This window comes from Ictalurus furcatus, chromosome 21 (genome assembly GCF_023375685.1).
Source record: "Ictalurus furcatus strain D&B chromosome 21, Billie_1.0, whole genome shotgun sequence".
In the NCBI taxonomy this organism is placed as follows: Eukaryota; Metazoa; Chordata; class Actinopteri; order Siluriformes; family Ictaluridae; genus Ictalurus; species Ictalurus furcatus.
In genome coordinates, this window is record NC_071275.1 from 17780144 (window position 1) to 17798726 (window position 18583).

The following is an 18583-nucleotide window of genomic DNA, read 5'->3' on the forward strand; positions in this document are numbered from 1 at the left end:
CATTTACTAAAATAACTACCTCTTTATCACACAGTTTACCTGTTTATTATGTAATTTACCTGTTTGTCACACAGTTTACCTAACTGACTACCTGTTTTAACGTACTATTGACCTAACTAACTGAATAAATATTTATCAAATAGTTTACCTGACTGTCTATGTGTGTGAATATACGTTATGTTTTACTATCTACCTATTTAATCAGTTTGATACCTGTTTACTTGTTTTTCTTAATTGACTGATTCATTTTTTACCTGTTAGTCGAACAAATACCTACTTATTTATCAATCTGTTTAGCTGTTTACTTACTGTGTACTAGTTTACTGAAGTGACTGACTGACTGAATTACAGTTTACCTTTTTAATGTTTACCCAAATAGCTACGTATCTATTTACAAACCGACAGTTCACACGTTTGACAGACTCTTTACCTACTCATATATCTGTTCATCTGTTTAGTGAACACATTCCCTGATTATTTACCTATTTATTTGACCGCTTACTTTATTTATCTGTCATCATGATTGAATGAATGTGTATGAAAAATATCTGACTGTTTACCTGATTGTTTATTTGGTTAACTGAATGAATGTGTAGTGGCATATTAGACCATTAACCTGACTGTATTTCCGAATGTCTACCTGCTTATATCTAATAATTTGTTTATTACAGAGCTTACAGGGCTGTTTAATTATTTAGCTGTTTATCAGACATCCTGCCTCTTTATCTATTTCCCTCTTTAGATATTTGCATGTTTTCATGTTTATCTGTTCATCCTACTGTATCTGATGCTTACCGAATAGACCCTAACCTGTTTATCTGATTCTTCACCTGTTCATTTAACAGTTTGTCAGGTTTATTTTATTTAACGTGTCTCTTTTCGATTCATCTGCACAGGCATAGAACCAGAAGAAAGTTTTAAAGAGTGCGGGAGGAACCGAGAAGCCATGCGACTGTGCAGAGACGGTGAGCTCTCTCTCTCTCTCTCTCTCTCTCTCTCTCTCTTTTTTTTTTCTTTCACATCAGAAAGCGATAATATTTACGCCATAAAGAGAGTTGCTTGTGCTGGTATGGATAAAATGATACAACGATGACACAAACTCAACCCCGACAAACCAGACCATTTATTAAGCGCCAAAGGTTCCGGTACTTCCTGCAGTGGGGGGGAGGGGGAGTCCCAAAGTGTTTCCTTTTTTTCCCCTGGTGAAACCGTTATGAGTGTCACTTTTGTCTCACCTTTCAAGAGCTGTAAAAGTTCACCAGCATTATGAGTTTCCGGTTTTAAATAAATAAATAAATAACCCCTCAGCTGTGCGGCTCAACAGTTTGTTGACGATTTCAGGCCCGACGCGGTTCCAGATTTTTGGAAAAGCTTGTGGAGGTTTTAAAACTCAATCAAATGATTGCAAGTACATAGTGTGTGGTGTCTTTTTCTTTTTTTTTTATTTGAATGGAAAATAAAATAACTGACACGGCAGCTGATCTTACCATCCCATTAGAGTTAACACATATTGTTTGGCTCGGTGTTAATACAGCACCACCGAATCTTTGTTTACGCGTATTACCGATGAGTCATAGTCATATTCCTGTCCCGTCATCATCTGCCAGCTTTTCACCTCTTCGTTATCACGACCGGTTATTAAATAATGAATTCTATTCCCACGTTATTAGGCCTGTCTAAAGCACAGCACAGCGTAGATATCAAGTTTTACTCTACAGTTGACTTTGTGACATAAAGGATGTTAAGAAGGACCAAAGTAAGTGTTAAAAAAATAAATAACTAAAAAAGCAGGATGGCAAGAGAGATTCTTGTATAAGTATTCACCCCCCTACCGAACTTTTCCTCATTTTGTAGTGTTGTTATCCGAAATTATACTCTGAAATTGCTGTAAGTCGGGGTTATATATCATGAATCTACACAAAATCGTCCATAATATTGATGGGGGGGGGGAATCTATATTAATTGCACATAAAAAAAGATTGCAAAAGTATTCACCCCCTAAACGAGCTCTGGTGCAAATACTTGCCATCAGAAGTTCTGTTATTAGTTGAATGGTATTGAAGTGTCACATTAGCTACATGGATTGGTTCACAACCAAAAGTTCAGATGACCGTCGCAGTTATGTATGTAGTAACTTCTAAAGCTAACTAGAATCTGAATACTTGCGCCATCTGCCATCGAATATTAAGATTAGCCCGTTCGTACGTCGTTAAAGACGTCTTCTCCATCAAACCTTCTCTTTATTCGCACTCGAAGTGGTTACACGCTTGTGAGGATGGTTTATCTAACGGCACGCTTGAACGGGGACACAACAGAGTCAGCGGGTGGGGAGCGGCAGAAACGATGTACAGTCTGACTGAAGAGAACTCGCAGAACGGGACTGTCGGCTCGTGTTTGACCAGAGAGGAAGCAAACAGCTTCAGGCTGGTTTCGATTTGGATCGGACTTACTGGCGGTGCTTAAGTGTGAAAGCTGCTGCGGTCTCAGAAAAGACAGCACTAAACACCACCTTTCCTCGTTGAATGGGTAGATACTCTCAAGCGTACACCTTTTTGTCAGTTCTAATCCACGTTTTCAGGTGAACGATGCATCTTTACGGGTTGCACCTGATCTAGAATGTGTTTCAGCGAGTCTGAGCTTTAATTGTTTCAGTCTCACTTTCACATTTGCTAGAACTTGAGAGAGATACAGACAGGTTGATTGTTTTATCTGATCAGCATGTTTTGTTATATGAGAAGTTCTCCCAGGGTCTGACGTTCCTGATGATTCTCGAGTGTAATCTGTGAGATTTTGTTTTGTATCTGGAGTCTCTCTCATCTTCAGTTTCGAACATCGGTTTGTGTCGCTCAAATATAAGCCAACGTTTCTTCTGAAATGATGATGATGATTTATTGCTGATAATAGTGTTGATGATTGACCCCTGTGCTCACGACTGGATCGCTGACCTGCAGCTTTGTCATTATATCCAGTGTAGGGTTCTCACGGTCAGTGATGGTGTGTGATCAGACAGTTACCACACCGCTTTCTTTCTTAAAATAAATTTTACAATCCTCTCCGTCTGGACTCGCTAAATCGTACTACAACTCCATTTCTCAGTGCGAATGCGGTAGTCGAATACAAACCCTAAAAACCCTTTGCCTGTGTAATTCACAACTATTCTACACGTATTATATTGCGGCACTCCTAGCAGTTTTCATAACCTTGTCGCACGTGGTGGTACAGATGAGCATGGCATTGCTCAGTATGATGCTTTTCCTCGCAGCTACTCTGTGTCTCGGCTTATAACAACATATATAATGTGTGTGTGTGTGTGTTATATATGCAAGGGTGTCTTTATATATGGACACTAATGCGTGCTGTAAGACGTGCTTTTGAGCGCAGCTGCACACAACACGACTCTTTACAGTCATCGTCATAACGTGACTAAAAGCTGGGCCGCACGGTGAGGTGTGCTGTAACAGACTGGAGACCCACACACACACACACTCTTGCACTCCATGTGTTGACTCACTCTGCACACCGGGCTCCTAAAGACAGTTCATCATGGTACATTGCTCACTCGCAGTGAAGAGGCTGGAGAAATATCCTCTCTCTTGCGCAGTTATTTAGCCCGGATTAGTCATCACTATGGACTCCATCAGAGCAGCGTCAGATTAGAGAGACCTGCTCATCATCATCATCATAATAATCATCATAATAATAATAATAGCAATAGCATCCTGCTGCAATTATTATGATTTTTTATTTTTTTATTTTATTTTAAAAGCTCGTACTCCGTGGCTAAAAACCTCCAGCCGCCGGCTCTTCATTACTCCTTCTAGTGTTTATTAAGGGACTGGTAGAGCACTTGATTTAGTGTAAGTGCCACTTGAAGTGTGTTAAGTATAATGGGGGGGCCTTGAATCATCCACCGCCAGTGAGCGGCTCCCACACGGAGCTCAGTGCCACGAAAAGCGTCATTAAAGCACCGCTAGCTGTTAAGAAACCCGAAGAGAGGATCTGGACTGTGGCATTCACTTCACACTTGCGTTAATTAGTTTGGGACTCGTGAATCATTATCGAGGAACACGTGTGATGGTGCTGTCTAGATTAGCGGGTCTGAATTTTAATCTGTGACCTTGTGTATTATTATAATAATAATAATAATAATAATAATAATAATAATAATAAAGAATAATAATAAGCAAAGGGTTTTCTACAGCATGCAGTGAAATGCAGCAGAAAGTCGTTTTGGGAGGAAAACGACGACATGAAGGACGAAGTAGAAAACCGAAGGGGAAAATGTCATTGAAATCAATAAATTTGTCAAATAAATAAAGTAACCGTAAAATAAACGTAGTAGTGATTACTACTGCAACGAATCTCAAGTCTTATTCCGTGCTGGTTTCTGGGAAAGGAAGAGGAGCAACAAAAGAACAACAACCACCCCCTTCACGTGTTTTCCAGGAGCAGGTCCACGTGTGTGTTTCACCACTCGGCGGATTTGAATGCGTCGTTCTTAAACAAATCACGTTCTTTCCTTTTCTTTCCGGGTTCAGGAGAAGTGATTAGAAGTCTTTGCGTTTGGTTGTATAATCGGCGCCGGGAACAGAACCGGCGGTTTTGTCACGTCAGTGAAAATGTGGTACGTCGACAGAGCTGGTAAGGAATATCCTGCTTTCTTTTTATGTTTGCATGACTTTTTTTTTTGGCACGGGTATTTGCGTTGCGCACGTTTGCATAGTGACAACCTGCGACAAAGAAAAAAAAGCGCTGGTGTGTATCTAACCAGAGCAGGTGCTTAGTATAGACTCCCGGGCTTATAGATTGTATGGGTTTTCAGTCTGGCATTGAGTCTGAGAGTCCCTCCTTCCTTCCTTCCTCTCTGTGTGCCTTTCTGTCTATTACTCTCTCTATATCTCACTTCCCTGAGGCAAGCTTCAGAACGGTTGGCTCGGTAGCTTGTCTTTGCCATTACCCCCCCCCCCCCCAAAAAAAACCTCTATAAAAACAGCGCGAGTTCAGCCGAGAGCAGTTGTCTGCCTGCGCGCTTGCCAGACAGACCGATCGCTTTTCTCTGAGACGTCACCAGAGCCGCGCAGCTGCAGAACTCCACATGTTCACATCCGAGCGTGGCCTCGTGCAGCATTTTAGCCTTTCCCTCTTTTTTTTTTTTTCGGTTGAAGCCTGGACGTTGCTCAGGCTGCGTGAAAAAGTTTCTCGGGTCTTCATTGGAAAATATTTACTCAGATAACGCGGAACACACACCCAAACATTGGCGCCAGTCCCAGAGCCCTTATGAGCAGCGGTGTTTTGTATACTATTCAGTCTGGAAGTGGCAACCAGAGAGTTTAAAGGAGTGTGTGTGTGTTATTTGTAACATTTTATGCATATTGCTATGACGTCGAAACATTTGAGCCTAACTTGTTTTTTTGTTGTTGTTTGTTGTTTTTTTTGTTTTGTTTTGTTTTTTTGCAGATATGCCCATTTTCGGGCAATGTCCTGCACAGGACGACTTTTACCTGGTCATGTGCAGTCACTGCAGTCAGGTCGTCAAACCCCAGGCCTTCCAAGCACACTTCGGTAAGACTTAAATCTCCTTTCTTCCCTCCCTCCCTCCCTCCTTCTCTCCCTCTCTTTTCACCTCTGTCTGTCTCTCTCTCTCTCTCTCTCTCTCTCTCTCTCTCTCTCGTTCTTTCTCTCTCTCTGTCTCTCTTCACCTCTCTTCACACACACTCTCTTCACACTTTCTTTCACCTCTCTTCACACCCTCTCTCTCTCTCCACCTCTCTTCACACCCTCTCTCTCTCCACACTCTCTCTCTCTCTCTCTCCACCTCTCTTCACATACACACACTCTCTCTCTGTCTTTCTCTCTTCACTCTCACCTCTTTTCACACACTCTCTCTCTCCACCTCTCTTCACACACTCTCTCTCTCCACCTCTCTTCACACACTCTCTCTCTCCACCTCTCTTCACACACACTCTCTCTTCACCTCTCTTCACACACTCTCTCTCTCCACCTCTCTTCACACACACTCTCTCTCTCTGTCTCTCTTTCTGTCTTTCTCTCTTCACTCTCTCTCACCTCTTTTCACACTCTCTCTTCACCTCTCTTCAAACACACTCTCCCTCTCTATCTCTCTTCCCGCTCTCTCTTTCTTTCACCTCTCTTCAAACACACACACACTCTCTCTCTCTCTCTCTCTCTCTCTCTCTCTCTCTCTCTCTCTCAGCCTCTCTTCAAACACACTCTTCCTCTCTCTCTCCACCTCTCCTCAAACACACTCACTCTCTCTACCCTTCTCTCTCTCTCTCTCGCAGTCTTATCTTTGTGAAGGAAATTAACACTCCCACCTCAGCTCTGTGTCTGCTGTGTGAAAACGGAGCGAGCGAGAGAAAGCAGACGAGGGAGAGATCATCAGCCTTTGATTTCCACTTGGTGTTTACAGTCGTCTGGTTAATATTTGATGCGCTCTTTTCCTGCCATGCCCTTCGTGCCTTTTAATCAAAGCACGCAGCTTTTAACTCCGAGCGTTATGTACCCGAGGAGAAAAGGTGCTCTTGAATACCCGATTACACACATCAGCTGCCTCGCCGCACTCGCGGATTTGTCCGGTCTGTTGCTAATAATACAAGGCAAACATTTTTTGCGTATAAGTCCCTGATCAGCCTTTTCTGCTCAGCCGTCGACGTTTGGCACAACACGGTGGTGATTTGCGACAAAAGCGGACGGGGAATACCGGAAAGCAAGCTCGTATTGATCGATCGATCGATCGATCGATTTGATTTCTACATCACGTCGGTTTTGTTGCCAAATTGCTGAAGAGTAATCCTCTTCTGGATGTGCCGTTATTGGAGATTAATCAGTTTTGGGGTGGGAGCAGTAACGCCGCTTCACTCCAGACTGTATCATACAAATGATCACGTCGTTGGTTAATCTCCTATGGTAGCACGTCCCCGAGTGTCATATGCTCATCCATACATCTAAATGTGTTTTGTGGATTTGGAGATCCTCTGGAACGATATCTGTTTTGGGAGATACTGAAGGGGCTTTATTATTATTTATTTTTAAAAAATTTATTTTTTTTTTCTTTTTGTTGCTTTGTGCTCCAGGGTGAAAATGTGAATAACACAATGGTTAATAGGGATTAAAATGTGATCTCCTCGTTAAAAAAACAAAAAAAAAAAAAGAAAAACCAACCAAAAAAAAATCTGAAGTAGATGCCACCTCAGTTTTCACTCAGAAACATTCCCTTCTCTAACCTTACTTTAAGTTTGATTTGTTTGATTTCGATCCAGAGTACGCTGCCGGAACACGCAGAGTCTTTTTCGGTGTCTCCCCATCCCGGGATTTGAACCCACAGCCGTCCGGTGACGAGCTCAGACGCTCAGCTACGGTATTCTCCAGGCCAGTCTGCTGCCGTACATCTCGCTGTCTCTCACAAACACGCTGTTGTGGTTTCTTTTGGGTTTTTTTCTCCACCGCTGAATGATTAATGGCATCGCACAGATTAATTGCGTAGTTCAGGAAACTGTAGTGCTCAGACAGAGTACAGAATCGCGAACGCGTGCCAAGTTCAACTTCTCCTGTGAGGAACTGCTGATCTACGACTGCTGTGCAAACGCGGATCCGACGGCGCAGCCAGAACGCGGCCTCTAACACACTTCTCGCCGAGTTAAGACGCTTCTCTGTTTGTCGATCTGTCTGTTTTAGGTCTTCACGGCGTTTAAGCTCACTAGAGTGTGATATCTCTATCGTATGATATAAAAATTGCAGTAATAAAACAAAATGGTTCTACAGATATAATGGTGCTTCTGCCTTTATTATTTAAAAGGCTTTTTTTAGTTTTGTTTTGTTTTGATTTGTTCTGGGGTTTTTTGTTGTTGTATATTTTCCCCTCCATATTTTCTCCCAATTTGGACAGTTCCCACCCAATAGCTGTAGCTCTACCCACAGTTACGCTGTCCATGGATTTGACCGGTTATGCTCTCTGTGAACCGTGTACTCCCGACTACGTTCTGCTGACGATTCTCCAGATCTCCCGATGATTGAGCAATTTTTGTTTTGTTTTTTAGGACCAACCATGAGGCGAAATTTACATAGTATTTGTGTACTAACTTGCTGTTTTAGTTCTCCAAGGATGTGGTTATATGCTGCCGTTATCATCATAAAACACAGAGCCTGCAGAACATGTTTTACCAGGTAACATTTCTGGTAACATACCAGGTAAAAAGTTCTGCTTTGCTTTATTTCAGAGCGCTTACCTCACCTTGGCAACTCGTATCTGGTCGCCCACGGTGTGTGTAATTTTATCACGAAATTATAATAATAATAATTATTATTATTATCATTATTATTGCGTTCTCTGTTTTAGCTATCGAGCCAGATGTTAGCCTGCTAACTCGCCCCGCTCAGCCTGGTATAAAGCTGGACTTTTTCCAGAGTGTGACGTATAAAAATATATTTTAGATCTCGATGGCTTAAGATAAACTCTCACCAAACAACCTGACCATACAAAAAATGAAATCGGTTATTATCCGATCTTATCTCCGGAGAATTTCCATCTCTGATTTACTCGTTTTTAAGGTCTGAACTTATTCCCTGCGCTCAGATAGACATTGCTGTTTTGTTTTGGGTTTTTTTTTCCCTTTGGCCTGCGCAGCGAAAACACCAGTTTTGCAGCAGATGCGTGTTCTTTCAGCACACGATGGGGTTCATAGCAGGAGTGAGGTGTTGAGAAGCTCCACTGAGCGTTTCTCTGATTCATTTATTAAACTATTTATTTATTTATTTATTTATTTGATTCTTTTTTTTTTTTCGTACACAAGGTTTCTCCTCTTTGATTGCACATTGCGCTTCCAGGCGTTCGTCTGCTGTAGGGAGCAAAATGCAAAGGGAAAACATGACACAAAGTAAATATACAGTACTGTGCAAAAGTCTGCAAAGCAAAGAAATGCCGTAGATCAAAGATGCCTTCAAAAATGCCAAAAACAGGCCAGATCATCTGTCCTCTACATCAGGGAGTCCAGTCTTATCCGCAAAGAGCCGGTACGATCGCAGGTTTTCATTCTAAACAAGCCACGCCCAGAGCCGATTAAATGCAGAGATGAACCGGGTGTGACTTTTTGATTTGGCTGGACTGAAACCCTGCAGCCACGCTGACCCTTCAGACGTCGCTGATCTACAAGATGTTTTAGGAATAGCGGCTAGTTTGCAACACGACAAAACGCCGATGACGAAGTTTGGCGACCCTATCTTATAAAATACCATAAGTTTTAATCATAAGTGTCCTAATTATTCCGACCGGCTGCATTTATTAATATAGAAACATTCAGCAGTTATTAACGCGAGTATGTAATAGCCTCGTGACAGCCTTGATCATGATCCTGACGTATCGCAGTACTGATATTACACCGTCATATCCTCCAACTCTATTAAGCAACTCATTACGTATCGGATTAAGTAGCTAATTTGTTAATAAAATGAACTTGGGTGGAAGCGAATGGTGTCATATATTAATGTGCGTGAAACCGGTTTGGCGGTGTTGATGGTGAGACATCGCTGGCTGTCGTGTGGTCTTTTGGCAGCATGCCGTGTCGTATCTGAGGTGTGAAGTGCGCTGCTCTTTAACCGGCCCATAGTGCTTTGCTTTGAAGATCTGAGCGGCGTCATGGGATATTACGACCTAATCAGGGCTGTTTATTATTTTATAATCTCTGTCTTGGAGCTGTGCCAGTTGCACAAGAAGACATGCTTTAGAGGCATCATGTTAACAGCCGTCGTGTGTGTGTGTGTGTGTGTGTGTGTGTGAGGGAGAGAAACAGAGAGGGGCCGGTGCAAGACACTGTCCTATTCCATTAGCTGAAATGAATCATAGCTTCTCTTCCTGGTCTCTCAGTCTCAGTGAAGCTTGCGTGCAGCCCGAGCAGCTAATATTGCCGGGGAGAACCAGGGTTGTGTGTATGTGTATGTGTGCGCGTGCGTGTGCACTGTTTTTCTCCCGCAGCGAGGAGTGTTTGGCAGGAAGCCCAGAGCTGCTGGAGGTTGCACAGTGTTTGAGTTGAGCTGGGCATTAACACCACACGCCAGCTTCTGCTACACGACTACTGCTCCAGCTGCTGCTGCTCCTCCTCGTTTACTTCAACACCTCGTTCCCGAATTCCTCCGTCCGCTTCGTCCGCAATCCTAATCGGAATGTCTCCACTGTCGACGCACTTTAGTCCCGACTTGTATTTCTTTTTCCCTACAACAGTTTAGTTCATTTTTAGGAATATCGTTAATTGATTAAAAGAAAAAACATAATTTTTTTATTATAAGTGTATTGTGCAATCAGTAAATTCTGTCAGATTGCATTTAATTTAGTGTTATTTAGAAAACGTAGCATTTTAAATGCATGCAAATATTGATCTGCTTTTTTTTTTTTTTTTTTTTTTTTTTCCAGAGCAGAGGCGGTTAAAATGGTTCATATTTTCAAACAACGCGAAACTATTTATTTATTTATTTGTTTGTTTATTTTTCCCCACAGTAGTATTCTCTTTTTCTGGGTGATTTTATAAATTTTACTATCCTCAAAATGCATCCTATTCACTCTACGCTGATCAGCCATAACATTAAAACCACCTGCCTGATATTGTGTAGGTCTCTCTTGTGCTGGGAAAAACAGCTCTGACCTGTCGAGGCAGGCACGGACTCCACAAGACCTCTGAAGGTGTGCTGTGGTATCTGGCACCGAGCCGTCAGCAGCAGATCCCTTAAGTCCTACAAGTAACGAGGTGGGGCCTCCGTGGATCGGACTTGTTTGTCTAGAACATCCCACAGACAGACGCTCGATCGGATTGAGATCTGGGAATCTGGAGGCCGAGATAACGCCTTGAACTCTTTGTCAGGTCCCTCAAACCGTTCCTGACCATTTGGAGATGCTCTGACCCATCACAATCCGCCCCTTGTCAAAGTTGCTCAGATCCTTTCAACAGCTTGCCTATTTTTCCTTCCTCCAGCACGTTAACTTTGAGAAGTGAGGTTCACGTGCTGCCTGATATAATATACCCCACCCCATGACAGGTGCCAGTGTAACGAGGTAATCGATGTTATTCACTTCACCTGCCAGTGGTTTCAATGTTATGTTATGGCATAGTATAATGATATGATAATGAGAGATATATATATATATATATATATATATATATATATATATATATATATATATATATATATATATATATCTCCTGTTCACCGAACTGTTCCTGTATTTCTGTACACTCGGGAAAGCACCGTGCTGAACTTTTAAGCACAGTTTTGTTCTCTTCCTTGTTGTTCTCTTGCTTCTTGTTCAGTTTCTGTTTCGATTTTATTCAGTGAAATAATGCCGTCTGTGTTTACCGCTCCAGCCAGCTCCTGTTCAGCGCTTGTGGTTTCCTATTGTACCAAGTGATTTTTACACAGCTAGCCTTCTTCCCCGTGTACAAAACAAGCGTCTCTTCTAAAGGCTTTGAAAAGCAGAAACACCGTGCCGTGGCTTTAATGAGTGCTGGCTTTTATTCCAAATAACTCTGGCTTTTTTTTCCACACTTCTGCTCAGATCATCCACTCTGCGGATCTTTCTGGTTTCGTGCCTTGCGGTGTGAATTTAATGGCCCTATTTTAAGTTCCTATTTGTATGGTTTTTAAGAGGCGACCGTAAGCTGGCATTTAGAAACCAGAACTAGTGAGATGACACGATTTTAGATAATGACTGAAATATAGAATAATAATCAGTGACTCGTTATCCAGTTAGTGTAGGTACGTGTAGTGTTGTGGAACATTTTTACAAAACAAGTTTTATTCCTTTTAATCATTTATATTATAGCAAACGGTCCTTCCCTCACCAGCCTCTTATTCATTTTCTTCGGCTATAAGTTAACACTTCACACTTCCTCCTTCATAGAGAGACGACACAGCTCCATTAACAAGCCAGCGTCGTCCTATTCATCCTCGGCTGCGCTCCCGGGTCTCCCCTCCCGGGCCAGAACCGGAGGAGCGGGTGGAGGCGGCCCTGCCAGCACCATGCCCGTGGGTTCCTCCTCCTCCTCCTCCTCCGCTGGAGGGAGCAACAACACCCACACAGCCAAAGAGAAGCTGCCTCACCGGAAGCCTCACTTCCCCCCAAAGGTGCTGCACAACGACATGTGAGTATGCCAAACCACACTGTTTTTAAAAATAATGCTGCAACGGTAGAATTTACTCCGATAAATCCTGCGAAATGCAAAGCGCATGCATTCAGCAGTGTTTCGTTAGAGGCTGCCAAACGAAGCCGATCAGTTAGCAGCTGTATTTATTAGCCGTTTAGCTTGAAGTATTATGCTGTAGGTGGTTTTATGATGCCGTTGAGACGCAGTTTCTGGGTTCTCTGAAGCCATTCGATAGAAACTATTCGCTCTAAGCGAGCGGTCCTGCGGGAGCACTTCACTGCGAGTTAGGATTTTCTCTGCTTGAACACACCTGCTGTAGCTCATCAACTAATTATCAAGCTGTGTGTGTTAGAGAAAGAAATAACTGCTAGTTTGTTGCATCTCAATAATTAAAAGAAGCAGCGTGATAACGACACTTTAACATGAACTAGGTTTACATGGACAGTAGTAATCTAATTATTGGCCTTATTCTGAATAAGCCAATATTCTGATTAAGGTGTTTACATGAGTCGCTTTTAGAATACTCCTTTCATGTTCCCGTTTTACGTTATAGAAGATAGGTCGATTAACGGCACACGTCATTACGTCCCCACACCACGCCGTCCGACGTCCCCTCCAGAATTTCACGTATCAACATACAGTTCATCTTTGTTGTGGTACCATATACAGTTTTGGGGGTTTCAAGTGCGGTTAATTGTCATGCTATACATGCTAATAGACGACTGCTTGAAGCCGTGGGCTGTGTCCCAAACCACGTACTTACCTACTTTATCGTATATAGTAATACATGTATTTCTATGTAGTAGGTAAGTACGCGGTTTTGGACGCAGCCGTGCTCTCTTGTTTACGTCGAACGGGTGAGCACTGCCGTGTGTGTACGTGTCCTTTCGCACAATGCGGTGAAAACTCTCACACGACGTTAACAGTGTGATTAAGGTGTGTACATGTCTGTAACGCACGTCGATAATGCGACTAAAACAGGAATCCTCCACACGTCTTAATTCCATTTGTGTTTATTTCGAGTATGACTTTAATCGGATTAAGGTCATCAATAATCTCTGTTTACATGCTAGTTTCTTAATCAGAGTATCGTCTTAATCAGGTTAATAGTGGATTATTGTTGTCCATGTAAACGTGTTTGTGCTTATTCTTTTTTTTTTTTTATTTTGTTTGGTTTGTTTTTCTTTCATTGAACAACGTAGGCTAGGGCTGTCGGATTTTTAAAAACATTTAATTAAAATCAATAGACTTTTATTGCACAAATCATGGAAGGTGGAAACTGTGTTGCTTTCTTAAGCAAAGAATTCAGTATCAGTCTGATACCGTGCTTATTTACCTGTACTCGTTTAAAAAAAAAAACAAAAAAAAAACTACTGGCATCTGATTGTCATGCTAATGAAGTGACGACACGCGATGACGGCGATACAGGTTCACTATATAGTGCACCGTATGTCCAGCTTGATATTCAGACAGCGCAAATCTGTTAGATGAATATCGTATAGATTAATATTAACATTGTTCAAATTTAGCCCGTTTGAGTAATTTGTTCCGGCCATTTTAATGGGAACACATTAAACTTAGCGATTTATACTACAGGTTTTGGATTTATAGCTAGCCCTCTGTGTGATCATGCTCTTGAAGTAAATTTGGATTCAGGTTATTATATTATTACCCAGTATCACCCTGTGATTCTGTTCCTCTGCATGATGTAGAGAGTGATGTAATATCATTTGCTAATCCATTTCAGTCCCACATGCCAGAGTACACAGAATAACCAGGTTTTTTTTATGTGTTTATTTATTTATTTATTTATATTTTTTTGGTCCTCCACTCAGTTTGACCCCAGCTGTCAAAGTGGAGAAGATCCATGTGAAGATGGACTACGTCTCCTCCAAACCTGGCCACGTGCCTGCTTCTTCTTCCTCTTCTTCCTGCAGTACTGTGAGCTCCTCGCCCTCGAAGCCAGGCCTTAATAGCCAGTCTGTACCAAAGGCTCATCAGGCGTCCCCCGGCCACATCCCCAACGGAAAGAGCCACCTCTCTCCGCTCAGCAAGAAGCAGGACAGCAGCACCAACGCCAGTAGCAAAAGACCCCCCAGGAAAGTGTTAGGTGGGTTTTGTGGAGTGGGACAGATGCTGGTTTCGCTGTTCATTTACCCAGATGTTGGCATGGAGGGATGGAGGTAGATGCTTGAGATGACCGCAAGCGATAAACTGGTGACAAAATGTTCACTGTAAGAGTAGTTTATTCCAGATGGTAATAATATACTTCAGGCTCGTATGAAGTCTCGTTCATGTCATCACGTGATGCTCCCTGGCTCAGTTACTTAATTTTGACATTTTTTTATAGAACTATTGATAGGTTTTTATTCGGTTTGTATCACATTGTATTGTTTACCGTATGTTGTTTGTGTTTTTGATTTCCGCTAGAACGCGAGTTCAATCCTGATGTTCATTGTGGCGTGATGGATATCGGAGCACGTAAGCCATGCACAAGATCCTTAACATGCAAGGTTAGTCCCAACTTACACACACTGAAACTGAGATTGTGTTTGAGCGGGAAAACGTTTGGAAATGCACTCGACAGCAAAAGTTTCTTTACTTGGGTAGCATCGGCTGAAATATACCGACGTGTTCAAACCCACTGTTTTTGGTTATAAATTGAGAGCCTGTACTTAATTTATCAGAAGTGAATGTGCTCTGGGTCATACTGACACGTTCTGATTGGCTATTGTTCATTGTTTTCATTTCTGTTGTCAAAGATGCCTATTGATTTTATAATTGCAGCAATTTGTAAACATTTTCTTGAAATGCTTGTGGAATAAATTATTACTAATGAGATTGTATTTAAGGCTTAACTGTTAACTGCGCCCCCCCACAGACACATTCCTTAAGCCAGAGAAGGGCGGTGCCCGGGAGGCGGAAGCGCTTTGACGTGTTGTTGGCCGAGCACAAGGGTCGAGCCCGGGAGAAGGAGCTGCAGCAACAACCGCATAGGACGGAGCCATCACAGCAAACCCCACCCCCTCTCAGGGAGACCCACCCACCCTCTCACCATGGCAACCCTACAGCCACCACTGACGCAACCAAGCTCTTCCCCCTCAGCAAAACCAAACCCCACAATCCTGTGCTTCCACGGTGAGTCAGCCTTTTCATCGTTCCTCCTTCATTCTCCCTGGTCCTCGCTCTCCCTCGCATGCCCTCGCTCTCCCTCCCTCTCCCTCGCATGTCCTCGCTCTCCCTCCCTCGCTCATCCTCGCTCTCCCTCCCTCGCATGTCCTCGCTCTCCCTCCCTCGCTCGTCCTCGCTCGTCCTCGCTCTCCCTCCCTCGCATGTCCTCGCTCTCCCTCCCTCGCTGGTCCTCGCTCTCCCTCCCTCGCACGTCCTCGCTCTCCCTCCCTCGCTCGTCCTCGCTCTCCCTCCCTCGCTCGTCCTCGCTCTCCCTCCCTCGCTCGTCCTCGCTCTCCCTCCCTCGCTCGTCCTCGCTCTCCCTCCCTCGCACGTACTCGCTCTCCCTTGCTCCCCCCCCCCTCGCTCGTCCTCCCTCGCTCGTCCTCGCTCTCCCTTGCTCTCCCCCCCCTCGCTCGTCCTCCCTTGCTCGTCCTCGCTCTCCCTCCCTCGCTTGTCCTCGCTCTCCCTCCCTCGATCGTCCTCGTTCGCCCTTGCTCGTTCTTGCTCTCTCTGTTGTCCTCACTCTTCCCCATTCCTTTCAGAGACCTTAGTAGAAGCAGATTAATAAAACACGTGTGTGTATATTTACAAAAGTGCAATGTGAGCAAGTATCGACACTGTATTGATATTACCTTTTTGTTTTTAACAGCAGTAGCTCTCACAGTGGGCTGAGCAGTTTAGGGGACGCCGCCGCGACCCCTGACCCGACCCTGCATCCCCACTTGGCTCTCACGCCTGACGGCGCGGCTTGTCCCTCCAGTGACGAGGGCGAGAACGAGGAGAGAGAGGAGAGCATGGACAAACTGGACTGCCACTATTCAGGTTACCATCCACGGCCAGCTTCAGTAAGCACTTCTCTCAGTCCTCCAGGGTTTTTTTTTAATCCAGAACATCTTTGAGTCACTGTGATGTCACCATGCAAAATGAAGGTCTAATGCATAGAGGATCGTATTCATTTAGTCAGTATTAGGGGTTGGTTGTTAAGAGAGAACAGTGAGTCAGGCGTAGTGGATACGCCTTTGGATTAAAACAAATAACGTCAGAATTTTTGTCAAGCAGGCGATTTGTTTTTTCCTATATAAGCATGATGTCAGCTCTTGTTAGAAAATGTATCGACGTTCACTGTGACATGGATTTTTAATGATCTCCTCCATTTGACTAGTTCTGCACTTTCGGAAGCCGACTGTTTGGGAGAAGCTGTTACTTGTTTGACCGGCGCTGGGATCGAGTCCAGTACGCGCTGGTGGCAATGATGGACAAACACGTCAACTCGCTGATGTGGAAGTGAGTAACACTCTTTCTGTTACAGACTTAATAACATTTTAAAAAATTACTTTGCTTTGACATTTTATTTACCAAAAAAAAAAATCTAGCGATTGATGTTGATAATGAAATACGGGTGCAACAAGAAAACACCATGACCATATCAGTGTCCGAACCGGATTTGACAAACACAGTATGTGACACGTTTATGACGAGTTGTTTTTTTTTTGTTTTTTTTTGTTTTTTAAACAATAGAAGATTTTAAGATGAATTTAAGGCTTGGCATTACCGTTATTACAGGACATAGTATCACATTCAGAAAGGTAAATGAAAGTACCTGTCGGCCATTTTAGTTACATGTGTTAAAGAAGGAACATCTGTTAAAGAAACGGTCTAAACATCTAGTTTGTATAAATGGAATTTTGTCGTTAAGGGTGTGCAAACTTTTACGCTTGCATGCAATACTTGTAGCTCAAGTGAGACAACTTGAGTCTAACTCTTTATTTAGATGACTCGGTGCGCCTCACACAGGTTTTCTTCAACTGATTCGAATAGGAACGAATATAATTATCGTAACATCATTTGTTAGGTTTCAGGTTATTAATTAACCGAAACGTGTTGGTATTAAATGTGTTTTACCTCCAGACGTTTCTCATCTTGCTTTGTGGTTTAAATCTCGCAGAAAAATCCCACTCGCGTTGGAGAATTCTTCCTCCTCCTCGTCGTCATTTGCGGCAGTTACGTCGTCTCACAGGTCGAGCACAAACTCGCTGTCCTCTTCCTCTGGCTTTCTGAGCCCCTCTCCTCCACCGCCTTACAGCCAGTCACATGACAGCAAGCCCACACTGTCGTACGGGACCACCCTAAATGCCCGCGTGACGTCACAGAGGGCCGGAGAGCAGCTCGCTTACAGCGGAGGCGGTTCGTCCAGACAAGTGTCCTCGTCCTCACCCCAGATGCCTTCAGCGCACTCGTCCTCGCTGCCCTCCGCTCCCGGCTCGAACAAATCCATCAAATCACGTACCGGACCCAAGCACTTCTGGGTCAAGGAGCCCTCCCCGGCTTCACTAGCTAGCTCCAGTGCTAACAACAACAGCAGCAGCAGCGACACCAGCGGTGTGAGTGTGAGCAGCAGCAGCGCGATCAGCCTTGGCTCAACAAAGAAGCGCAAGAACAGCTCTCTGAAATACGGCGCAGAGTCCTCCCCTTCATCATCCTCTTCCTCTTTGAAAAAGAACTGCATGGCGAACTCGGGCACCTCAGGGAGCAGCTTCCACTCCTCGCTAACCTCCACGGCGGCGTCTATGGCTTTTTCGTCATCGTCATCCTCCTCTTCCTCCCACAGTGCAGGTATGAACTGTCCACCAGGCCGCGGAAACTCGATGAGCGCGCGCCAGGAAGCAGCCGAGCCCATCAAGCGCATGAGCGTGATGATGAACAGCAGCGACTCGACGCTCTCGCTCGGCCCATTTGTGAACAACCCGGACGGGAGAACTGACACAAAGAGGAGGAAGAGTTCACAGGCCACCAGCAGCCTCGCCGGCACAGCTACCTGCACAGGTAACGTAGAAGCAGAACCACCTTTATTTATATATATATATATATATATATATATATATATATATATATATATATATATATATATATATATAAAATATGGAATGTGCTTTTACCCTCTTCCAGAGATCAGTGTGCTGTTTGGGAACACCCCCAACCCCTTACAAACACACACACCTCCTTCCTATAGTTAATCTCCTGTCATTTGCATGTCCTTCATTTGCATATTGGAACATGACTGGCTCTTGTATTTTATGATGCGATAACACATAACTTTCCAGTGAGATTTTCAGCTCTAAACCACACCAGGGGAAAAAACTTTAAAGGGTCACAGACCATGTTATTGCATTCTATCTGAAGGGTTTTCACACATGAAAACAACAGTGTGTCATTTAACCATAACTGTAACTATTTAACTCTATTATATCTGACTTTTTCAAATT

The 18583-nt window shown here is 43.6% G+C and overlaps 1 protein-coding gene across 4 annotated transcripts in view; it reads left to right on the forward strand.

Annotated features, from left to right (window-relative positions):
* Positions 1-18583, forward strand: part of LOC128624864 (ataxin-7) — a 32890-nt gene that overhangs the window by 9648 nt on the left and 4659 nt on the right. For 3 of the 4 annotated variants that reach the window (XM_053652684.1, XM_053652687.1, XM_053652685.1), the window contains exons 4-12: positions 897-965; positions 5458-5562; positions 11906-12146; positions 13985-14259; positions 14580-14662; positions 15031-15287; positions 15970-16165; positions 16483-16604; positions 17266-18143. In XM_053652684.1, the coding sequence (XP_053508659.1) occupies positions 897-965; positions 5458-5562; positions 11906-12146; positions 13985-14259; positions 14580-14662; positions 15031-15287; positions 15970-16165; positions 16483-16604; positions 17266-18143 (2226 nt within the window). The remainder of the gene's footprint in view (positions 1-896; positions 966-5457; positions 5563-11905; positions 12147-13984; positions 14260-14579; positions 14663-15030; positions 15288-15969; positions 16166-16482; positions 16605-17265; positions 18144-18583) is intronic. The other variant, XM_053652686.1, reaches the window with a different exon arrangement.